Source organism: Emys orbicularis, chromosome 1, assembly GCF_028017835.1.
Source record: "Emys orbicularis isolate rEmyOrb1 chromosome 1, rEmyOrb1.hap1, whole genome shotgun sequence".
NCBI lineage: Eukaryota > Metazoa > Chordata > Testudines > Emydidae > Emys > Emys orbicularis.
Window position 1 is genome coordinate 203,997,365 of NC_088683.1, and position 21,698 is coordinate 204,019,062.

Below are 21,698 nucleotides of genomic sequence, written 5' to 3' on the forward strand. Positions count from 1 at the left end.
TTTTCACCTATTTGAGTTTCATATGTAAGTTTGCACATGGTTAATAGTGTGAAATGCTGTTTTCCTCCATCATTCCCTGGTACATTGAACTTAATGATGTTTGTGTCATTTAGATTCTTCCAGTGGCTAGTGCATCTCAGCTTATTCTTGTGGACTTAGTGTGTGCACTTAACACTCTGAAGACTGACACTATATTACAGCTGGTAAAAGAAGTTGTCAAGAAACCATCCCAAATCAAAGGCGAAGAGGTAACTGCTAAAATAATATTCAGCTTTACTGTCTTCCTTCTTCCAAGGTGTCCCTGAAAAAAATCTCTGCTAACCTGAGAGAGGTTTTCAACATTCATTATTCTTTTTTTGTTACTGGTAATTATTAGAATTTGTTTCCTCATCATATTCTGTACCTGGTTAAAAGTGTACTCAATGTGTATACAGTTTCTGATTTTCATTTTACAAGAGTAGTCGTTGGTTGTTTTGTGTTACTTTGGCAGCGCAAAGCTGAGGTAAAGCCAGTGTAACAGACTTCTTGTGCATTCTCCCAGCATAGAGGAATTTCCAGATTTCGTCAGGCGAGTATAGTGGTTTCAGCCCCCTTGCCCTCCGCAAAGGGGGCACGGGCAGGGACCCATTGTGTCTGTCTGATCACTAGCTGCTGTAACAGCCTGGGGTAGTGGGGTTATCATCTGCCCTGAGGCTGCTCTAGGGCCTTTCCAGTGTAAAAAACACCTTGGCCCCACTCCATTCTGGGATACAGAAGGGCAAGTCACAAGGATCTGGCTCCATCTATTTTAAATTCATAGTTCAGATTATCAAAAATGAAATAACTCTAAGTATCTAACATATTTTTTTCCTTTTTATCCTATTGTATTTCTTGCATTTCACTCTGCTTGGATAATTTAAATTTTAAGTTTCCCTTCAAGATTATCAAACATGTGCCAAGCACTTTGAGAAAGAAAAGAGCTAGAAAAGAGCAATATAAGAACTAAGTATTTTGGTTAGTAGCTTCACTTTCTGGTTCTTGTGTACTACAATGCTGCTCTGTGTGGGCTCCAAACACTGAATAAAATTTAACTTTTTCATTGAAATCTTAACAAACATCAAAATATTTCTCTTCATATTAGGTTTGGTCCTCTTTAATTTGAGGCCTAAACTATGTCCCAGTACTCTTAAGCCATTGAAACATTGGAGCAAGCATTTGAAACAGAATTTACAAAACAGACACCAAAATTCTTCAGGTTTTTATGATGGACCAATATTTCCCTTCAAATTGAGTAATTTGCATAAAATAAATGCCTAGAAAGAGTAAATATGTGTGTTTTAAGGTACAGTTGTGTGTATGTGTCTGTAATTCAGCATAACAGAAATAGATACTTAACATTGGTACAATCATCCTGCCTATCAAACAGAAAACATGCTTTAAACAAAATCCAATCCTAGTGAGTGTTTTAAAACTCATTAAGTAGTAGTTTCATTAGTAAAACTTTTTGAGGGCCTTCCTTTTTATTAAATAAGACTGTTAAAATTGTAAGTGGAACTTTTAGAGACCTTTGCCATCTGGTCTGGTTATCCAGGAAATGTAGCTTTCAGAGCTTTTTACAAAACTTCACTTCCCAGATTCATGACAGCAGTTTGGCATAACAATGACTTTCAATTATCCTAGTTAGTGAGGTTGCTTCTGTGGTGATTCTGCTGTTTAACAAAGCTTGCTTTGAATTAAGCCAGCCTTGTTATCATGCAGAGAGGTTCATTTATAAGTGTTTCTAGAGCTTTGGAAGAATGTGTCTGGTGGAGAGAAAGGATGCGTCTTGTTTTATTCGACTTCCCTAGCAAAAGCTCTGAACTACGTACTATATCTACAGACAAGGCACAGCCTATCAGTCTCAGACTGGGAGACAGATTGCTCTCAGGGGGGAAAAAGCAAGTCTCACATGGAACATTGAGTCCTCTAACAGCTTAAATTTCACTTTGTTGTAAAGCAAGAACGTAATTCCTTGTTTTATTTTCAGAAATCTTCTCTAGTGGATATCCCAGTGCTGAAATTCAGCTATGCTTTCATTCAAAGGTAACTAGGTTGTTCCATAAAGTGATTTCCATTTAGCTACAAATGCTATTTCAGCAACTAACAGCTAGCATTATTACTTTAGCTTTACTTTGACCTTCATAGCTGCTTGGCACAGGAAACCTTAACCTCTACATTATCAGTGCTTAATGAAGCAGAACTGGACAACCACTACATTGTCAAACGACAGACATAAGATTACTGTGTGGCGTGATGTTCTGTGATTGCATTGATGTATTGGTGTTTGTATCATCGTGACACAATGTCATCCTGTACAGACACAACAGCATGCTGTAACCTTCTCAAACTGTTGTCAGGACATTATGCTGAAATTTTTGTATTACCTTTCTCCAGCTCTAACACTGTTCCCAGCTGCTGGAAAAGTGTATGAAGGATGGATACTTCTCCTCCTTAATCTCCCTTCCAGGCTTTCTTAGGGAGGGCTCCTGGTGTTTCCAATTTATACTCTGCATTCATCATGTTAGACAGCATGGGGGTGATCAAAACTCTTCTTAGCATACATTGTGCTGTATGCATGGAACACCTTAGGATCTTAGTCTGCAAAGCCTTCTCCTCATTATATCATTCATGGAGACCCTCTTCTTCTTTCACAGCACTGGCATATTCCATATGCTCCAAGCCTAGCTTTAGTTTGCAGGACAACCCAAGTCAATTCTGTGTACTGTTTTGACTTCGATACATCAACACACTAATAGAATGATAGGATAATATAAATGTCATCGTGCATTGACAGGATATCATGGTACTTAGACACAAATACTATGGATAGTAGTTAATTAGACTTGGGGAGAACTAGAAGACTAAAGTTGGTGGGAAGCTCCTAGAGCCAGCACTATCTGTGTGTATGGCTGATGTATTGTTTGACATCAGACTTGCATGTTGTTTTTGGCAGACTTCCTGTCTCAGCCCTGCAGGAGAACTTTCAGTCATTGTTAGGAGTGCTGAAGGAATCTGTGCAATTGAACTTGGCTCCCCCTGGATATTTCCTGCTTCTGAGGTATAGCACAAAACAAGGTGGTTTGGTTTGATTTGATAGATTGAGTAAAACTATCCATATTACTAACTTGGAATGAATTCTTTTTCCTACAGTACTCTGAATGACTTTGTGACCAGAACTCCTAACCTGGAAAATAAAAAGGATCAAAAAGACCTGCAGGTACTGTATACATACACTTTTAGTTCACAAATCTGGCACCGCACTCTTCATTCTAAACCGAGATTAGCCCAAACCAACTCCATGTCTGAACATCCGCATACTCTGAGAAAGTTTGGGCATGGTGCAAGCCAGTAAGTAAGTGTGTAAGAATGCATAAAATATAATCTTCCAGCTAACAAATTATCTTGTATATTTTTGATAAAGTTCTAACATGGCTCATGTTAGATGCTGATTGGCCAAAGCTGTATTCAGATTGAGTGTCTCTTGTGATGTCATCCTTTAGATTTAAATTCATAACACAAATATGATGTCACCACATCCCTTCATTTGCATTATCATTGAAATTTTCAAAACCAAGTAGGAGAATTAGGTGCACTATTCCCATTGAAGTTAACGGGAGCTGTATAGCTATGTCCCCTAGTTGGCTTTGGCAATCTCAACAACTGTTTATCCATTCACCTATTATGGAAAAAAGATGAGGATTAGAGACGGATTCTTTTCTCCTACTGTTTCTCCTACTGTTTTGCCAAGATAGCTGAAGCACCACAAACTTGTTACAATCATCTTTGGCTCTGAATTTGAGATGAAATGTTGAAAAGTGAACCTTCTGATAGCTGTGATTGTGGTGCTTGTGCTGCCCAGCAGATATGGTAGAGATGTGCTGCCCAGCAGATATGGTAGAGTGACTTCCTCCAGTTTTGCTTCATAAACTGGCCAGCAAGATAATTGTCTAGTGAATGCCTAGCTTCTTACAGTATTATCAAGAAATGATCTGATTTTTCTGGCAGCCTTGGAAGGGAAACCTGAAGTTTCCGAACCAGAGTCTCCATCCTGCAGTGAATAGCTCTGCTGCTCAAACATGGGAGTAGGGTTTGGCCCAACCCTACAATGGGAAGACTGAAATATGGCCAGATGAATTCCCAAAAAATAAAACGACACTTTTAAATCACTCAGTTAGTAACCAACATCCCCATCTAATTTAATACCACATGGAAGCCCTGTAGCTGAAGGGAAAGGAAAAAGCAGACAGGTTTTCAGACCATACAGTTCAGAGCCTAAAGAACAATAGAGGGTACTGATGCAATTTTTTTGGAAATCTGAAGAACAAATTCAGAACATACAAGTCTTTGAGAGATGACTGCTTATTAATGCAGTATAATGGATACTTTGCAATCTTCATTTGAACCGACTGGATGATTACTCCACTAGAACTGAAAAATATCTTGATCAGCTGGATTCTGTGGCCCTCCAAGGAGACAAAGTTAAGAAACCTCAGGGGACAAAAACTCTTTCTTAAAACATAGTAACTTGTCAGGTAAAAGACTGGAAATCTGGAGAACCAGGTAAGAGTCCATACTCTGAACAATCAGGGAAATACGCAGTGAGTTGAAACCTGTGAATTTATCAATTATCGTCAGAATGAATCCTCTAATATGTTTCAAATTTGTGACCTAAAAAGGATGCCCGTCAAAGTATATGAGGGAAAATGTTGTGAGAGACATTTTGGGATTCAAACCTCCTGTTCACCATTGGGATGTGTGGACCCTGATTATCTCGTTAACAACAATACTATTGTATTCCTATTGGATGCTCCGGTTGTGCACTCTTATCCTGATGGCCACAGAAGCAGTGGTAGATAAGATCCATAAAGAATAAACTCATCATCTAGCCTGGCTCAAGCTAGAAAAAAGAAACTTGTCAGAGGGAGTAATGGTAGCAATAGGATTCCCAATCAAATTGAAAATACAGCAGAGTCTGCAACAAGACCCATGCCTTCTGTGACCTAGATTCTACTAAACTGCTAATGTAAATCATTAAAATTTTAAACGCCCAGAAAGCAAATGAGGAAGTGGAAAGAATGAAGACATTCTAAACAGACTTGGTCTTGTGTGTGCTCAGTGTGTGCCAATCTACACAGGAAGTGAAAAACTGAAATAGGTTGCTTGTTTCTCCCTTTTTTAATCTTTGACTCTGCTATTCTCTCTCCAGTGCTTAGCTTTTATGCCACACTTGAAGAGAATGTTTGTCAAAAGGGAAAAAGTCCCCCTTCCTGTTGTGATTATAAGGATAGTCATCAAGAGTAGATTAATTATAGTGTTAGGTATTTTTTGATATCATAGATGAATTTTCTTTTATATTAATGTTTTAGCCCAGATATGTGTGTGCATGCATACACATGTACATAATGACCTTTCCATGTAAAGGTATGATTAAGACCTGTACGTGAATCTACTCTAACCCAAAGCTTTTCTTTCTTTTTCCATTGTTCATGCCTACTACCAAATGAAATGAGTGACACTTTACTACCTGCAGAGTGCTGATAAATGTCTCTCTGCTCTGTTTGTTGTTACTCACCTCCATATACCTACAGATATGGTACCAGGTACAAAACACTGTGCCAGTTTCCAAATAAAACAAAAGCATCCTTGGGCTGGCCAGATCCCAATAGCTTTCACCTGATACAGTGTTGCATTGATTACTTTTCAGGAGGTGACCCAAAAAATCTTGGAAGCTGTGGGGAATGTTGCTGGTTCCTCCCTGGAACAGACTAGCTGGCTGAGCAGAAACCTGGAGGTGAAAGCCCAGCCTCAGATCTCTTTAGTTGAATCCAGTGCTGAAGATGACTTGTATGGTAAGGTTGTTTCTTAAGGATCCAGTGTCACTTCTGACCTTCTTGTCACTTTTCTGTACCATTTATTATAAAGTTTAGTGACAATCTGGCTTTGTGCTCATGTGAAAATGATTTTTATCATACCACAAATTACTAAAGAGAATGAACTGCTATTTAAAAAAAAAAAAAAAAAAAAAAACTAATGTGCACCAAAAGAGCATGTTATCTTCTCATTTAAGTAAAAATTCAGATATGTTAAATGGCATTCAATCAGTATCTGTACATTACATGCACTATACTGGAGGGAAATATTAATGTACACATGTGTAATGCATTCTATATACGATCCTTATAAATAAGGTCAAAAAGTACATAGAAACCACTTTTGTAATGGTAAAATATGTTGCCATTTATTGAACATAATCTGTAAATTTTCTGATTTGTAAGAGGGTGATTTTTTTTTTCTTGCATACTTAAATACTGAAATCCAATTTTTTTGACTGATCTCGATTAAGAGGTAGCATTTTTCTAGTGTGGTCTAAGAACAAGTCTGAAAACCAGGAATACCCGAGTTCTAATTGCAGCTCTGCAAGTCACTCACTCTAAGGAGTCAAATAAATCATTTTACCTCTTTGCTTCCTTCCGTTGTTGTAAAATGTCTTATACGTACCAACTTCATAGGGGTGAAGGTTGTGAGAATTGATTTGTTCATGCAGCACCTGGGGGAGAGTGAGAGAATTAAAATGCTATATAAATAGTAAGGCCAGCATTTTCAGACTTGGATATTTAAGAGTCAGTATAAGCTTTGGGTGCTTGGCACCTTTTGAAAATTGAAACACTTTTTATTGTGGATTTAGAAGCCAAACAGTAGGCACCCAGGTTTGAGAAGTTAAACTTCAGTGTTTTTTTTCATGTTTTGGTTACATATATTGAATTGCTGCTTAGTGAGAGATTTATTATAATACCAAGTTTTTAAACAACTATTTGGAGAAGAGGTTAATAGGGTATAACTGTAATATTTTTGGGAAATTCCTTTTTAAAGAATTATACAGTTTTAGTTTTTTCTTAAATGAAAGCTAAACTTTAGAAATCGAGGAAATTCTACATTCTTCTTCAAATGCTGGTCCCTATGGGTACTCACTGTGGTTGCACATGCACTTGAGACTGGAAAACTCTTCCATAGCAGTTGTTGTCAGACATCACCGGCGTGGTGCTCTGCTCTATCCAATGTTGATAAGTTGGCTGCGTGAATGTGTTCCCTCTGTGTGCTGCCCGGGCTCTGCGCAGATAGCTGACACAGCAGACCCCGAGAGAACCCCCAATGACCACAGTCTCTGATAAGGTACAAAGGCACCCAGCCAGGTTTATTGTCAAAGGAAGCACAGTAATAGTTACCCGCAGATTCTACAGGACATACTATGAATATGTGCCCCCTGACAATGGACCAGCTCAGTCAGTGGCGGGACTGTCCACTGCCCCCTACGCTAGACAAAGACATCCACTCAGGGATGCATTCTTATACACAGGTACAAACAAGTTACACATCACTCCTGATGCATTGAGGTACAACCCCTCTGCGTGTTGGGGTGCTGCCTCTCTCCTGGTACATGTTGATTCGAACAAACAACTCTTATCAATTATATTTGACCCTGTCTTTAGGATGGGCCAGCCTGTTCCTCATTATCTCTGTGGAATGTGTTCGTACCAGAATGTTCTGGTGCCATCCTGGCACATGTTCATCCTATTAGTACTTGATACCTTTTAGATATGTGTATACGTGCAATTAGCAGCTGCCTTCTTGCCAACTTCTGTGAGCAGGGCCTGCCTCTGGCTCACAGCTTAACTTTGCTTTATGTTAGCAAAGACTTGACCATTACTTTAGTTCAGGCCTCTGATAGCAAGGGTTTATGTTTCAGGGCCTCATCTTACTACAGCAGTGTTCATTGATCTGGTGCCTGTACCCTACTCCTCCTCATACTCTGAACCAAGGGCATAAAGGTCTCACAGAGCGACTGCCTCTCCCGTTCCTTTCTCCTCTTCATGGTCTGGAACAGACCATGTTCTGTGTCAGTAGCCTTTCTAGCGCTCCCACTTAAACTTTGTAAATAGTGTATAAACAGTTTTATCTTTAGCTAGTTAGCTGTTAGTTAATTTAGTTAGCTAGTTCAGGGGTTCACTCCCCCCTTGTTCCTTATTGTTCAGGGCACCCAGTATGCCCCAGATTCCAGGCTTCAGGTCTTGTCTGCCTGTTCCTGGGTCTTCCTGGTTAGCAACTCCCACGAGAGCTGGTACGTACTTACCTTGGGGAATCATATGTTCCTTCAAAATGTGACATCCGCCATTCCTTTTTCCCTTCTACCAGGCAGTCGCTGGAGTTTAGGCTCCATAAGCATGTAATGAAGCTGTCATGGGGCCCCAGTATGGTCCTGGGCTCTCCCACTCCCCTTCTCACTGACTTGAGCCTCTGTGTAGCGCCTCTCTGACACTGGTGCCCTCTAGATCGAAATCCTCCAGCAAGCAGTAGAGTTGTTGTTGTAATTTATTTATTAATACAGTATACCACCACAACAGCAACTTAACCATAAATTCCTTTATTAAATCCAGAGGTCAAATTATATTTATATAGCTGTTCCAAATGGGCCCTGAATGCCTAAGCAATTATCACATCTATACAGTAACATGCTGTTATATGTATTGATCAGATACTTACAACAGGGCTAGCCCCAGGATGCTCAAACCCATGTTGGCTGGCTCCAACTGGACAGGCTCATGTTATGCTTATAAGAAGCACACAGGATCTTTTTCAGGGGAAAAGGCAACACACTGCATTTATTGGAAATACAACAATTAGCATATGCACACACTCACACTCACAGAGTCCCTCCAGTCAATGTTATAGTTACCAGTCCAGAGTCTGGATCAATCTAGTGGCCAGATAGGTTGATCACGGGTAGGTAGGAGCCGGGTTCTGTCGTTCATGACACGATGCTCCGGGGAAGTCTTGCCAGGACGAACCCAAAGTTTCATGGAAGGCACCCTGTTTATATAGTGATTTTCCTTCATTGGGACCAATGAGTTTTGCACCATCATGCTGTAATCAATTGTCGTTTGAGTGCTTGTTTTCTTAAATGGTTCTTCTCATCCTTTATCTTGTTATTTCATTAAGTCTCTCAGGGAGTTATCCCAGGCTGGTTCTGATCACAGCTATATTGTCCCCATTGATAGATGCCTTTCTCATCTTTAGAGTCGTCAATCTGTCCTCCTCTGACATTTCAATAGGGGCGTGTTGCAATCTTTTGGCGCCCATACATCTGTCCTCGGTTCCTCCCTAGACCATCTGGTCCAGTGATGGCCTTCACGCTTATCTTCTAACACACACATTCCTCATTCACACACAAAACGGGATTGATTTACACATAGCATTTGAACCAAAACATCAAATTGCAATGCAGGAGAAAATAATCATTGCATTCTTTTACTTATTTTAAAATGCTAAACCTACAACAAAGTGGTGACCCTAAAGGTCTGTCACTGCCTTAAAATCAGCTTCAGACACAGATTTTGGCTGATGTATCTTTACTAATGGCCCATTAGGCCATTCCTTTCTGCTTTCAGAAAGGGTGGCTGGCAGGATATGGTCAAATCATACACCAGTACATTTAATGCATGCTACATTATTATTATTTATCCTTCATTCTAAATTATACAAAATACAAACATAAAATCCTACTACTACACAGGCACTAGCCACAAACACTCTTAAGAGATCACTCTTTTATACTTGAATAAACTGAACCTACGTGACTATAGCCACTACTTCTTGAATCCTTTTCTCTGCTAAAATTGCTTGGAACCATCCTTGCTAATTGGGGCCTTTTCTTCAGACTTTCCTCTTATCTTCTCAGCCGCATTCCAGATCCAGTGTTTCCAATTAAGCCACATTCCAAGTCCAGTATTTCCAACCCAGCTGGCCATCTTTCAAAGCCTTTCCACAACTGCTAAGCATCTGCTCTTTACACAAACTTTACTTTAGCCAAGTGTGTGTGTAATAAAATCCCATACAAGTGCAAAGATTCAATTAAACAAAGGTATGAGGAGGGTAACGGTGAACAACCCCATAAAAACAGGGATAAATTGCCTCATAAGTCCTCTTTTTAAAAAAAAAAAAAAAAAAAAAAAAAAAGTCTGCTTCTCTTCTCCCCTTGGTATTAAATGAGACTCTTCTCCCTGGTGTGGGTGCATCTGGAGCTCACAGGGACCAGGGGCCAGCATTGATAGTACCGGGAACTACCAGTGCTCTAAAACAGTCTATGAAAGATGCAGGACTGATCCTTGCACCACCCAGAGACAGAAGGGATTGTTCATCCTCTATACCAGACATGGGCAAACTACGGCCCGCAGGACCCTCCTGCCGAGCTCCTGGGCCGGGAGGCTCGGCCCCTGCCCCACTGGGCCCCCCTCCACCGCAGCCTCAGGGCACTGTGCTGCCGGCACAAATGCTCTGGGCAGCCGGGCAGCGCAGCTGCAGAACCTGGCCTGACCCGGTGCTCTGTGCTGCATGGTGGCGACGGCGTGGCTGGCTCCAGCCGGGCGGCGCGGCTGTAGCGCCGCCAGCCACCGGTGCTCCAGGCAGCGCAGTAAGGGGGCAGGGGAGTTCGGGGAGTGGTTGGGGCCGAGGGTGTGGATAGGGGTCGGGGTGGTCAGAGTGCGGGGAACAGGGGGGTTGAATGGGTTCAGGGGTCCTGCGGGGCAGTCAGGGAGAAGGGGGGTTGGATGGGGCAGGGGTCCCGGGGGGGGGGGCAGTCAGGAATGAGAGGAGGGATTGGATGGGGTGGTGGTGGGCAGTCAGGGGTGGGGGTTCTGGGGGCAGTCAGAGGACAGGGAGCGGGGGGGTGGATGGGGCAGGGGTTCCCGGGGGGGCCATCAGGGCATGGGGGGGGGGGGTTGGATGGGCCAGGAGTTCCGGGGGGGGGGAAGGGCCGTCAGACGGTGAGAAGCAGGGGAGAAAGGAGATGGGGGTGGGGGCCGGGGCCACACCTGGCTGTTTGGGGAGGCACAGCCTCCTCTAACCAGCCCTCCATACAATTTCCGAAACCCGATGCGGCCTCAGGCCAAAAAGTTTGCCCGCCCCTGCTCTATACTGACAGTACCGCACTGTAAGAAAACTGCCATGCTCAAACCACAGGATCTGTCTAGACCATTGGTTCTCAAACTTATTTGATCGTGCCCCCCTTCTTTGTGTCTGTAGTAGTTTATGCCTCCCCTTCCATCAGACAAGTACATATACCGATTTAAAAACGAAAACATGCAACTCACTAAATATTAAAACAGTAAGGCATTGGTTCAAACAGAACCAGTGATCCATTGTAATAAGAACAAAAGCAAAACTACAGTTGTGGTCGACGTCTACAATTAAATGTACACACTGCATTGGTTAATGCACAGATGGCAACAATTTTGTATGATGCTATGCAAACTTAACAGAAATCCGTCAAAAGGCACCATGCCATCTAGAGTCAAATGCACAGCGATGTCTGAGGACCTGATATGTTTGGGGGAATCAGCTTTGCTAGTTATTCGTTGCTGTGGTAAAATGGGCAGTATTTTTTTTTCCCCCTAAAGCTTCTCTCACACACCTCAGGCCCCAGAATACACTCCATGCCCCCACCAGGGGGAAGGGAGCCCCCAGTTTGAGAACCTCTGGTCTCGACCCTAGACTCCCATCAGCGCTCCTCCAGCTAGGCCTCAGTGTGCCCTTCCCAAGGATCTGGTGATTTACACCAATCCCAAATTCCCAATCCTCTCAGACCCAGTACTATCAAGGGACATCCCTACCCAGTCAGCACATCACTTGCCAGTTCCAAGTACCAGCTGCAGTGTGGAGACTCTGACACCATTGGTGTCCTACTCACCAGTGCTTGTCTCTGGCAGATGGTACTGTCCGCTCCACCAATAGTTAAATGACTTCTACTCCTTGGATGAACAGGAGGCAGCACTGACTGTTCCCCTGGTGGTCCTGATATGAGACAACAGCCCAGACAGGGCTTCCAGAGCCTCCCAGATGGCTCCAGTAGTGCAGTTGGCAGGAATGTGTTTTTTAGGGGCCGATGGTACCCACCATAGGCCCGCCTCCATATCCTTACAGGGGTGCTGGTACAATTTTTATAGTGGGGGTGCTAAGAGCCACTGAACCAAACTGTAAATCCTGTATATGATGGAAACCACTTCAAGCCAAGGGGTGCAGCAGCACCTCCAGCACCCCTAATTCCAGCACCTATGTATCCTTATGATACATACCCACTGGCCATACAGGGCTCCTGGGATTCATACTTTTGGGCCCCGGACTAGTAAGGTCTTGGGCATTGCATTAAAAGATCTTCACTTCCCAGAGAGGAACCTCAGTCCCCCAGGGGTGCCTTGTAGAAGTCTGCTGGCAGCACTATTTTCTTCCTCTCCAAATGAGGTAGTGGCACTACCCTCTCACCATCAGACAATTATAGGCAATAGAAGGACCTCTTTAGAAGGGTTGCAAAAACTCTTCAGTCCCCCCTAGAAGAGGTTCAGGATCCTACCCATAAACTCCTGGATATTCTCTAGACTGGGTCCCTATTAATGAAGCCATATTAGAGCCTGCTAAGGCTAAGAGGACTGAGAAGAAGTACTTTGTTCCCTCCAAAGGGGCAGAATATTTGTTTTCACACCCTAATCTGAACTCTGTACTGGTCCAGGCTGTTATGGAGCGAAATAAGCTGCACCAGCCTAGGTCTGCCTCTTCAGACAAAGACACCAAGACACTAGATTTCTTTGTTAGAAAGAACTTTTCATCAGCCAGCCTCCTATTTGTCATAGCAAATTACCAGGAATTAATGTCCAAATATATTAATTACAAATATACTGTCAGAATTTGCTAATAAGATACTACAGGAACATAGGCCCCAATTCCAGGCCATCCTGGACGAAGGGAAACTGGTTGCCGGATTGTCCATCCAAGCATCACTCGATGGAGAGGACGTGGCTTCCCGCTCCATGGCAACCTTGGTAGTTATGAGCCAGGCTTCTTGGTTGCAATCCTTGGTGTTCCCCATAGTGATTCCAGTAACAACCTGCTTAGCAAGAAAACAGACAAGTCACTTCCCTCTCATGCAGCCCTTCGCTCCTGGCACCAAACAGGAAATATTCTAAGCCCCATCTTCATGGGTACCACCCAGCCCCTCAGTCTTTCTGTCATCAGAGGGCCTATGAGCCCCCTCAGAAGTGCCAGAGGGTACAGCAAAGCAGACATGCCACACTACCGTCGCCCCCTCTTCAGACTAATCTGCATACCAAGAAGCCATTTTGATGGGATGCTTGAGTGCCACCAGCCAGTCTCCGCATAGCCAGTTCATCCCACCCATTTCAGTGGCTGCCTGGCCCATTTCCTCCTGATGTGTGAGCATATCACATTGGACAAATGGGTCTTGGCCATCAGGTCGACTGGCTACATGATAGAATTCCTTTCTGCCCCTTCTCCAAAAACCCTCTCCCTGTCTCTCTTCAGGGACCCCTCTCATGAGAGCATTCTCATACAGGGGGTGAACTCCGTAATCCAGTTAAGAGTAATAGATCCCATACCCTCTTAACATAGGGGGAAGGGCTTTCACTCCACATATTTTCTCATCCCACTCCCAACCCCACCCATCCTGGACCTCTGACAGTTAAATGTCATCATATGATGTTCAGGATTCAGTTCACCTTGGTCTCCATAATCCCTTCCCTGAACAAAGGCAAGTGGTTTGCGGCCCTCTGTTTTGAAGGATGCCTGTTTTCATATAGACATTCACCCTGCACTTTATGGTGGGCCTCTAGAGCATTTCCAATACAAAGTGCTACTCTGCAACACCGAGAGTTTTCACAAAGGTACTGTCATGGTGGCAACGTACGTGCACCAACAAGATACCCCAGTAGGTTCCTACCTAGAGCATTGGCTGCTCACGGGATGGTCATATCAGGAAGTGCAGGCTGCAGTCACCATTTTCACTCCTTGGGACTTCAAGCAAAATCCAGAAAAGTCCGTTTTAACCCCCACACATGCTATATAATTATCGGAGCGAATCTGAATTCATCTCCATTGCCAAGAGGTATGAAGGAAGAAGCAGTCTTCCCAAAGGCTCTATAAATTGATTTCAGGCTGCATCCCTCCTTCAAACTATCACGGCTCACTCACCTGGAGCTCAGGTTGCCTCAGTGGCTTCCTTTCTGGGAATTCCCCTCTCTGTGATCTGTAGAGCAGCAGATTAGGCATTCACTGCTGCTGCTTCTTTTTTCCCCTTTTATTAGGCATTATGCCCTGGTTCAAGCTTCTTTCAAGGAAACTTCTTTTGGTTCAGTGATCTCACGATCTGTGGTGCAGAACACTTCTTGCATCCTCCGACTTGATGAGCATTGCTTTGGAGTCACCCACTGTGAATACCCATAGGGACCAGCACTTGAAGAAAGGAGCGTTACTTGCCTTATAGTCACTGAAGTTCTTTGAGATGTGTGGTCCCTGTGGGTGGTCCACGATCTGCCCTTCTTTCCTTCTGCTTGGACCTTCACCTGATTCGCAGTAGAGTAGGAAATGGAGAGGAAGTTGCAGGTCAGTACATGTTGCCTTTTATACCCTTGGTTCAGAGGGTATAAATCCATTCAAATCAGCTGTGAAAAGTATGCCCCTTTTTGACTAAGGAACTTTGCTGAATGAGTGTTTTCTAGTCCATTTTTCATTTTTCCTAAGGTCTTTGCCAAATGTAAAGCATTCACAGATAGAGGCTGCAGAATTTTCAAATCATCTATACTTGTACAGTGCGCATGTGTAATGGTAGTAAATGTGACCGACAGTGCATTGGTTTCATAGATGCCTATCTCCAATAATTGATCATTTACTCTTCTTTTTCAAATCCTGTAACTTAAAGATCTGAGGATAGAAGCTTGTATCTGCAGACATGCTAGCTCTGTTAACACCTATTTATTGGAAACTGGCATATGTTTATGGCTTTAAGGAAGTTTAAAATGATACAATGTATGTTAGGATACAGATATTCAGGCCTGTCTGCAAAGGCCTATACTTTAAGAATTTAGGTGTATTCTTATCACTTAGCTAGTTATAGAGGTATAAAAGAGAGAATCAAAATCACTGTCTTCCACTGTAAGGGCCTTCTCTCACTGTGACAGTCTGAGGCCCTGTTCTTAGGCTAAGGCCTTCGGCTAAGTAGCAGAGGCAGCTATAAACGGGAAGTGTATGGTCACATCCTTACATTCCAAACTAGTCACATTGAAATAAGGTGCTGTTGGGCTGTTAGGAATACAATCCTGTCCTGATATTCCTATCACCTCCAGAGAAAGGGAAGAGTCTAGAAGATGTAAAAGGAAACTTAGTTTGATAGCATCCTGTCTGGCAAGAACTCACTTATCAATAGCTGGGATGTGAACTCCTCATTTCTTTGTTCTATCACTGTAGACCCCATTTCCCTATTGTTTGTCTGTATAATCTCTGGTTCTGTGGTTGTTTCTGTCAGCTGTATAATTAATTTTGTTGGGTGTAAACCAATTAAGGTGGTGGGATATAATTGGTTAGATAATCATGTTACAATATGTTAGGATTGGTTAGTTAAATTTCAGTAAAATGATTGGTTAAGGTATAGCTAAGCAGAACTCAAGTTTTACTATATACACCTCTACCCCATTATAATGCGACCCAATATAACACGAATTCAAATATAATGGGGTAAAGCAGCGCTCCAGGGGGGCGGGGCTGCGCACTCCAGCGGATCAAAGCAAGTTCGATATAACGTGATTTCACCTATAACGCGGTAAGATTTTTTGGCTCTTGAGGACAGTGTTATATCGGGGTAGAGGTGTAGTCTGCAGTCAGTCAGGAAGTAGGAGGGGGAATGGGAACAGGGAATGGGGCTGGGGGAATTGGAATCATGTTTTGCTAAGGTGGGGGGAATGGGAACAGGGACACAGGCCAGACTCTGTGGTGTCAGAGCTGGGAAGGGGGACACTGAGAAAGGAAACTGGAATCATGCTTGCTGGAAGTTCATCCCAATAAACATTGAATTGTTTGCACCTTCGGACTTTGGGAATTGTTGCTCTCTGTTCATGCGAGAAAAAATGGGGAAGTGAGCGGGTGAAGGAATAAGCCCTCTAATAATGTATAATCCCTGTAAGATCAAGAGTGGGCATGCATATGGGGAGAACTAGATAAATTCATGGAGGTTAAGTCCATTAATGGCTATTAGCCAGGATGGGTAAGGAATGGTGTCCCTCGCCTTTGTTTGTGAGAGGGTGGAGATGGACGGCAGGAGAGAGATCACTTGATCATTACCTGTTCTGTCCATTCCCTCTGGGGCACCTGGCATTAGCCACTGTCGGTAGACAGGATACTGGGCTGGATGGACCTTTGGTCTGACCCAGTACGGCCGTTCTTATGTTCTTATGGAAGCTGGCAGGGGTTCCCAGCAATACCTCACTGCATCTCAGTATGCAAGGTATAACCCAGATGGGAACCAAACCACTCCTGAAACGTATAGGTTTTCCACAATAAGTTCTGCTTCAAAATGCAAATTAAACATTTTGTCTTTTTCAGATGCTTCACTAGTACCATCTTCAATGGTGTCTGCCTCTGCTCCCTCAATATACAGTGTTCAAGCTCTCTCTCTTCTTGCAGAAGTAAGATATAAAGTTCCTACACATCTCCTTAAGTAGGAGAAAATTGTAAGAGGGATTCAATTTGTATCACTGACCAACAAGACCTCAAATCAAGCTCAATTTATTAATCAAAGACTATACATCTAAGATTAATCAGGACTATACAGAACACAAGCAAAGATTGATACTTTACCCTTCCTGGGGACAGCTTTGCAGATTTGGTCCCATTTTGTTGCAATTCGGTGGGGTTTTTATACCCTAGCTGTTTGTGTACTTAAACAGTTTATGGTTTCCTATGTAACACTTTCTAATCAATTACTTCACTTTGCCCTTTGCAGTTGGTTACATACATACATTATCCAATCATAACCACAAATTTGACCGTAAGGTAACATTTCCTGTACACAAGCAAAGTGATTCATGTCCCCTATATTGTTCTGTTCTATACTCAATACAGAGCTCACTTATGAGTAATTTTCCATTATTTTTCACTATAACGTATGCAAAGTTTCATGCTTAGTACTGAATTCATTTCCTCCAGTTATGTTTGTTTACCCACTTAGTCTTTTCTCATGGTCTTGGTTACAATTTCATAACCTATTTATTCAAGCACTGAAACCAAGCATATTTGCTAGCACATATGCAGTTAAAAGTGCCTTCTGCAGCTGTAAAAATAGATACATTTCCATTGCTTTTAGAGCACACCTTACATACGTTTAATACGCTCAAAGTTAGGTTTACCTTTTAGTTCCCTTAACAGAACTGGGAAGGACGCTGGGAGTCCTGGGCCTATATGACAACTGTCCCTTAGCATTACTTCATAAAGCTTTATGGGAGTCAGGCATATGAGCTAACAAGATGCTTGCCATTCTTCTCTATATAGTGGTTAACAATTGATACAGCTAAACTAAGGTGTTGGGTTTATTCTGGTGTTTGATAGTGAAGGTGAGACCGTTTTCCTTTTTGACTTTTTCTGAAGTTTAACATTCCTCCCTCTCCAAAAGTGTCTATTGCAGCTTAATATGATAGGACATGCCAGGAGACAATCCAGACCAGTGAGGGGCTGTCACCCCTTCCCCACAAACTTGGGTGCCTCACAATGCTTTTGCTGCTGTAGCTCCCACCTGGGCTGCTCACAAACAGCCTTTCAGTATGCAGACAACACCCTGAGTGTCTGTGTCTAGCCGCAGCCTGTCAGCCACACATCAGTCACACTCTGGCTTCCACAAGCCTTGGTTACCACTTGCAAGGTGACCCCACCACACTCCCAGTCCTGGATTTTCTGCAAAAAATTGTGTTCTGTACTATCCGGCCCTCTCCTGGACAGTCCAGATATATTAGGTCCATTGCCCCTTGAAGGGAATTAATATACAATTGTCTGCTACCCTAAATGGAGTTACCCGCACAATCAACAACCCTGAATTAGTTTTAATTAAAGAATAAAACAAGTTTATTTACCTACAAAGAGAGAGTTTTTAAGTGAGTACAAGTATAAAGCACTAAAGTCAGAAATAGTTAAACAGAAATAAAGATAAAACACTTCCTAGTGTTAAAACTTAGCAGACTAGACTTGGTTCAAGATAAAATTCTTACCACATGCTCCCAGTAACATTGCTGATCAAATTCTCAGTTGAAGATCCGGCCCCAAAGTCCAAAGGCTGTTTCTTTTGTCATCTTAGGTGAAAAAAAGAGAGATGGATAGTGAGAGAACTTGGGGTGTTTTTGCCCCCTCACTTTTGTAGTCCAGTCACCCTTTGAAATGCATTTTCCTTAGAGTTATTCCCAGAGAACGTTCCTTCGGGCCATGTGGACAAAGACCAGCAGTCTGGTGGTGAAAGAGCTGTGCTGTTGTTTGATAAGATGCAAATCTGTTTGTTCCTGCCCCCTTCCTTGCCCATGAGTGGCCACTTGATAGGTAATTGCCCATGAGCTTTGGTTACACCTGTCTAGAGGTGTCAGCTTGTCCTGTGTCTTTGAGAAACAGATTTGCCCGCTCCCCAGACTTGTCTGGTAAACACACTTCAGTCATGATTTCAGCTTACATTCATAACTTTATATATAATGTTAGTACATTCATTTCACCATGATGTTACTGACCATCTAGTTATTAGTTTTCAAATGATACCTCACAAGTCATATTTTGTACAAAGTTATTATAATGGTGTGTAGGATGTGAATACAGGGGTGCATTTGGTCACATGTGGGATTTTGGTTTTCTGAAGGTTCTTGCTTCTCTCCTGGACATGGTTTACCGTAGTGATGAAAAAGAGAAAGCCGTGCCATTAATTTCACGCCTGATGTATTACGTATTTCCTTATCTACGCAATCACAGGTAATAGCCCTTGCTGTACATACTTATATTTTTTTTAAATCATGCTAACTGTTAATCTGATCTTCAAGGCATGTTGTAGGGCTAAACTTTATTCCCCATGCATTTCCAAGATGGGGGCATAAGAGAAACTATAATGGGTGGGAACTTGTTTGGGGTGAAAGGGGATTTGTTGTGGGTTGCCTTAAATTAAGGATGTATCTTTAACATATGTGAAGGGTGTCTTTAGTATATGAATAAGGTGTGTGCCCATTTTAGCATTTTTTAGGACCCTGAATAAATAAAGGTAACTTTTTTGACATAAAGTATAACACAATTTAATCATGATTATCACAAAACACAGGCGATCAGGTAAACTTTCATAACAATTTTTGCAAGGGTACGGTTAGTAGTCTTAGTGGATCTATGCCCTTGCCCATGCAGGAATCCCTCCTGTAGTTGAGTTGTTGGCCATCAGCCAATAGCAGGATGGCACGCACTTTCCATTTTGTTTAGGCGTGCACTTTCCTAATGATTGGATGTTTTCTAACTGCTAATAATAGCAAACCCTTTCTCTGAGTGGAATCTGCAGGAATGGCCTAAGTGCCCTGCATAACTGTCACAGTGACTCTATTGTGACCAGGGCAGTAGTGGGATCCTAATGCTATTGTTTGAGTCTGTAAACTCAGTCCTTCAATTTAGAATAAGGACTAGAAACTTCAGTAATCTTAAATTTTGCAGAAGATGGCAGGGTCATCTGAAAGGAGCTGATATAGCATTTTGACCTGTAATGGTTCATTCTGATTCATCTGTATAGTTGAAGAGACATTAATTTCCTCAGTGCTAGAGGAAAAAAACCTCTTCTATATCTAGCAAACAGAATTTGGAGTAAATTATTACAGTCAGGACTAGGCTTGGAGTTCTGGGAAAAAGGCACTCATTTGGTGGCGTCTGTCCTGAATATTAATATTTGAGGTTTATTTGCAGTGCCTACAATGCCCCTAGCTTCCGTGCTGGGGCTCGATTGCTCAGCTCCCTAAGTGGATATGCCTACACTAAACGAGCCTGGAAAAAAGAAGTTCTGGAGTTATTTGTGGACCCAGCTTTCTTCCAAATGGACACTTCATGCATTCAGTAAGAAATGAAACACTGGTAATCTGTAATTCTGTTGGAAATTTCCAAAGATATTAAGGGGAAGCCTACTGTTACTGAAAAGAAGCCTTATCTTGAACTTCCCTACAGAATATATTAACATTGAAATAAGTGCCAAATACTAGTCCTAGCAAATTGTTTTATAAAAGGATTAGGTTTTCAGCAGTGTGTAGAGGCAGGATAACTTCTCTTCACATCATGTAAATGCATATTCTCCACATTAACTTTGGGATCCTCACATAATCAGGTTCAAGAGCATAAAATAACCATGTCTGGCATTTCAAACACAAATCAAAAATGAAATGGTAAAATGTGCTGCTTTTGTATGAAATGTTATCCCAGGGTCTCTTTTGTATGATGGTGACAAGTTGTGTTTTATCTTTAATTCTTTATATATTTTATTCAGTTGGAGGTCCATTATAGATCATCTTCTAACACATGAGAAAACTATGTTTAAAGATTTTATGAGTAAGTATTCTTTGCTGATAATTTATTACTACAATAATTTGGAATTCATATTCTGGTGAGCTCTCAAACATATATTTTGTCTTGCATTAAATTAAGGAGGTAATATGTTAACTTCAGTGCATTTTCACAGCTCATAATGTTACCAGCCTTGATTAGCTATAGTTAAATAATTTACTCACGGAAATCCTTCTCTGTTAACATGCTCAAAAGGGTAGAGAGTAGTAGCCGTGTTCAGGAAGACATTCTAAATGTTCTCTTTTCAGAAATGGTGATAAATTAATAATAAACTTGGATTTCTGCGAACAGACTTCATCAGAATTATTGCCACTTGTACATGTCACTTACTGATGCTCATCTTGCTGAGGAGTTTAAACCCCTATTGTAGCATCTCGTGCATATAGCTCAGATACGAGATTCCTGCTATCATATTTTTGCATAAGTCTGTCTGTAGGATAGCAAAGTGCTCCATGCAGGGGGGAGCACCATCATAAGAGCAGTATGTTAGTAGGCTTCAGCATTCTTTTGACCCCTTACACTCTAAAACCTCATTCTCCAGGCTTGACCAAAGTATGGGAAGATGGAGACTCCCCTCAAAAGGCAGTCTCCAACTCTCAAGGCCTGAGGGAGGACAAGAGAAGACCCCTAAAACACACCTGAGAATTGAGGGGAGGATACTTTGGTCTCTGTCCTCCATATACCCCTTAAGCCATTTTAAAATGTTTTTTAAAAAACGTAAGATATAACGCTCTTTTAAAAAAAAAAATTAATATATTTTGGACCCATCGTTTTTAAATCTGTGGCTAGTACTTCATTGTCACAAAGCTCATTCTGAGAAATCCAAAATCATACATATATGAACATAGGGGAGACCAGAGAGATGGGCACACAGAGGTGGAGGTGGGAGTTGGAATTGCCAGGCAACCTCCTAGCAGCTGAGGTGCTTCTCTTACAACTGGAATTCCCCATCCATACATGCAGACCTAGACTGTGCCAATTGTCCCCCCCTTCAATGGGTTTTAACCTGAAATTAATTGACAGCAAAATTAATGCATTTTTAATGTGTTAATCACATACCTGTGGGCAGGGCAGGAAGCATTAGTGGCCAGGAGGAGAGGAGGCTGAAGCAGCCTCAGTCTGCAGCTTCCCAGGCAGCGGGAGGGGAGGGTTTGGAGCCCCAAGAGTGGCTGAAGCTCTGCAACCCTGCCCTGTACCCTGAGAGGGGCTGAAACCCCACACCCTCAAGGGGGCTGAAGCCC

General features: G+C 42.3%; 1 protein-coding gene across 1 annotated transcript in view; it reads left to right on the forward strand.

The window, feature by feature from the left end:
• DOP1B (DOP1 leucine zipper like protein B) overlaps positions 1–21,698 on the forward strand; it is a 94,862-nt gene that overhangs the window by 66,535 nt on the left and 6,629 nt on the right. The window contains exons 23-31 of the mRNA XM_065403664.1: positions 114–248; positions 2,006–2,061; positions 2,972–3,076; positions 3,169–3,235; positions 5,723–5,867; positions 16,453–16,535; positions 18,737–18,846; positions 19,810–19,956; positions 20,381–20,442. Coding sequence (XP_065259736.1) covers positions 114–248; positions 2,006–2,061; positions 2,972–3,076; positions 3,169–3,235; positions 5,723–5,867; positions 16,453–16,535; positions 18,737–18,846; positions 19,810–19,956; positions 20,381–20,442 — 910 coding nt within the window. The remainder of the gene's footprint in view (positions 1–113; positions 249–2,005; positions 2,062–2,971; positions 3,077–3,168; positions 3,236–5,722; positions 5,868–16,452; positions 16,536–18,736; positions 18,847–19,809; positions 19,957–20,380; positions 20,443–21,698) is intronic.